The sequence below is a fragment of the Aedes aegypti genome, chromosome 3 (genome assembly GCF_002204515.2).
Source record: "Aedes aegypti strain LVP_AGWG chromosome 3, AaegL5.0 Primary Assembly, whole genome shotgun sequence".
Lineage (NCBI taxonomy): Eukaryota > Metazoa > Arthropoda > Insecta > Diptera > Culicidae > Aedes > Aedes aegypti.
The window spans coordinates 212,864,350-212,867,585 of record NC_035109.1 but is presented as its reverse complement, the minus strand read 5'-3'; the positions used below and the strand labels follow the sequence as shown (position 1 = coordinate 212,867,585).

The following is a 3,236-nucleotide window of genomic DNA, read 5'->3' as shown; positions in this document are numbered from 1 at the left end:
ACGTTCTCAAGCCATTTCGTGACATACAAACACCATTCCATTTTTATTTATATAGATAGATATATAGATATAAAATAGACGAATAAGATAGAATATAGATATTGTAATTACTAAATTACATGGAAATGTTTTTCGCCCAGACACCCTTTAACCAGTCTTGCTTTCGACCAAATTTTATAATTCTGACATTCGATATGACTTTTATCATCATGAATGAATGCAGCACGTTGTAATAAAAACAAACTTGAAAACAAACCGATAGTAGCTGAAAAATATTGCCATGAGACAATAAATGAAATAAGCGTTCGCTAAATGTGTCCATTATGCCCTTAGTCCCCCTACATCCACTTATTCACGGTAGATCTCCATCTATAACGATCATCGTTCTCGCACCTATAGTTATACGTATACATACGACCTATCTACTTGGATGTTCTGATCCGCGATTTCAGTCCTGAGTAGATCTGCTCCCTAGTTGGTTGTGTTTCTACTCGTTTCATTTACAAGACTTAGTCATAATGCGTGTGGCAATTGCGGTTTTAGCAGGTAGGTGTCTAATTAAAATTTTAAATATATGTCAACCTTTAGATGTTTAAATCATGGACTATTTTTTAATTCCAACACAGTGGTTCTCATTATTGGGCTCGCACAGGCTGTCCCTGCCAAGGAGAAGCCAACGAGCAAGTGCAATACAGCGTGCACTGATGATTATACACCGGTTTGCGGCGGAGTCAAGGGCAGCAAAGATAAACCCATCAGTTTCGGAAACGAATGCGTTATGCAAAAGTACAACTGCGAGAATAAAAAGAGTAAAATCTGTTTCAAGAGTGACCTCATCCATCGAACGAGGACTAAATTATTGTTCCTATGAATTTCAGGTTTGACTGTGCTCTCTCAAAACGAATGTCCCGGAGGCGGTGGTGTGAGGTTGCAGTAGGAAGAAGACGAAATAAAATGTTATGATTGATTATGCTTGACTTGTGCCACCACTTCTTTGCGAACGTTTCCAAAAAAGAATACAAATATATTTCTTTCTGTTCGCTCACTGATGTTTTGTTCATTAATCATTAAATTATTATTTTATTTTTATAAACTGACGATAAAAGCAAAACTGACTCATGTTAAGGCTAAGTAGTCCGTCATTCGTTTTGGCATCAATGATGACTTTTCAGCTTGCATTTCAAAGTGATAAAACTCAGTCATGATAGTTTATATTGACTAGAAAAAGTATCACTGTACGCGCTAACATGCATAAAGTATGCTGATAGCTGTGTCATTGCAAAACCAATTGATTTTCTTTGATTCGAAATCGTGAGATAAATTAGCAACAATCAACAACGACGCGTACAAATTTTAATGACGGCCTACTTCGCCTTAAGGTGAAACAGTTTGCAGGGTGTCTACTACCTGGAAAAACCTGGAAAACCTGGAATTATCAGGGAATTTTATTCAACCTGGAAAAATCCTGGAATTCTCAGGGAATTTTGGCTACACTCAGGGAAATTATTTTAAAGCAATAGTGCATGGTAGAATATGTCGTTTTTGTGAAACAAAATCTTTTCAATCAAAAAATTTTCGGCTGCGCCGCTATCAAAACGCTAGATGACATGTTTAGTCCTTTTAACGATTTTTATTTATTCAACATAAACATGTTTAGTAGGGCGCGGCTTATTCTTCAAAAGCTCTCAAAACCAAAAATTCGTGTGCTTCACTGAATTCAAATCACATTATAAGAGAAACCTCAAAATCTGAGCCAAAAATATTAACATTTAAAGGTGGCGCAAGCGTTTTGAAGGTGAATTTTCAAGTTATAAAAAATGACCTTCAGTGAAGTAAACTTAACTTTGTTATTTTTCAACCAGTTTTGAAACTCTTAGCACCATTATCTTCCGAATTAAATTTATAAAAATTTTGTAGAACACCAAATTTGTCTAAAATCTAAAATAGTCTAAGTTAAAAATATTTTTATCCAAATTTTCCCTCATTTTACTAAAAATTATAAATCGATTCCGAATATTTTTACATGTTTTCAAAGCAAATTTAGTTAATAAATCTTCGAGCTGTTTAGTAGAATACCTATAAGTAGATGAAAAACCGAATTTAGTACTTCTTCTTCTTTCTGGCGTTACGTCCCCACTGGGACAGAGCCTGCTTTCTCAGCTTAGTGTTCTTTATGAGCACTTCCACAGTTATTAACTGAGATGCTTACTATGCCAATGACCATTTTTGCATGCGTATATCGTGTGGCAGGTACGAAGATACTCTATGCCCTGGGAAGTCGAGAAAATTTCCAACCCGAAAAGATCCTCGACCGGTGGGATTCGAACCCACGACCCTCAGCTTGGTCTTGCTGAATAGCTGCGCGTTTACCGCTACGGCTATCTGGGCCCCTCTATACCATTTAATTCCACTAGAGTTTGTATCCTTTGACAGATACGCGTATTTCGACCTCAACTGTAAGGCCGTCTTCAGTGTCGTGTACTAGACTCGACTCTAGTACACGACACTGAAGACGGCCTTACAGTTGAGGTCGAAATACGCGTATCTGTCAAAGGATACAAACTCTAGTGGAATTAAATGGTATAGTACTAAATTCGGTTTTTCATCTACTTTCAAATTTAGTTGTTTTCAAACTGTTCATACAACACATTTTTCTAAAAAGATGGTTTTGACTTAGCTTTTCAACAAAAACTACCCAAAACATGATTTTTAATGAAAAAATCAAATATCTTTGGATTACTTAAATTTTTTCGCCGGAAATTGATTTTTTTTCTATAAAACTTAAATTTATAAAGCATCTTGCCTTAATCACGAGATGAAAAGTGCATATATTTTTCAACATATGCAGACATATGTTTGTTTCAAAATTATTTAAAAATAGACTTTGCAACAATTTTTAAAGTTTTAACAAATGAGAAAAACTAGTTTCAGCTTTAGAGAATCTGCTTGCAGTAAATTCTGATGCAAAATTCTAGAAACTCAAGAGAAACCTACAAATACTATTATACAAATTATACAAATACTATTATTCCACAAGTTCTTAATGATATTTTTCTCAGACCCCGAGGAATGCTTCAGGAATTCTAGTAATTTTTCCAGTGATTTCTTCTGGAATACTTCCAGGAATGCTACCAACAATTTTTCAATTAATGCTTAAAATAATTTCTTAAGAATTTGGCCCAGAGTTGCTAGAGCTTTCCACCGCTTCCACAAAGGTTTATTCCTGAGCTTAACAA

General features: G+C 35.1%; 1 protein-coding gene across 1 annotated transcript; it reads left to right on the top strand.

Moving 5' to 3' along the window:
* The first annotated feature begins 394 nt into the window (after window positions 1–394).
* Window positions 395–1,049, top strand: LOC5570015 (turripeptide Pal9.2). The gene is made up of 3 exons (XM_001658855.2): window positions 395–546; window positions 627–809; window positions 879–1,049. Exons 1-3 carry the CDS (start codon window positions 519–521, stop codon window positions 935–937), a joined length of 270 nt encoding a protein of 89 aa, XP_001658905.1. The 5' UTR covers window positions 395–518; the 3' UTR covers window positions 938–1,049.
* The last annotated feature ends 2,187 nt before the right edge of the window (window positions 1,050–3,236 follow it).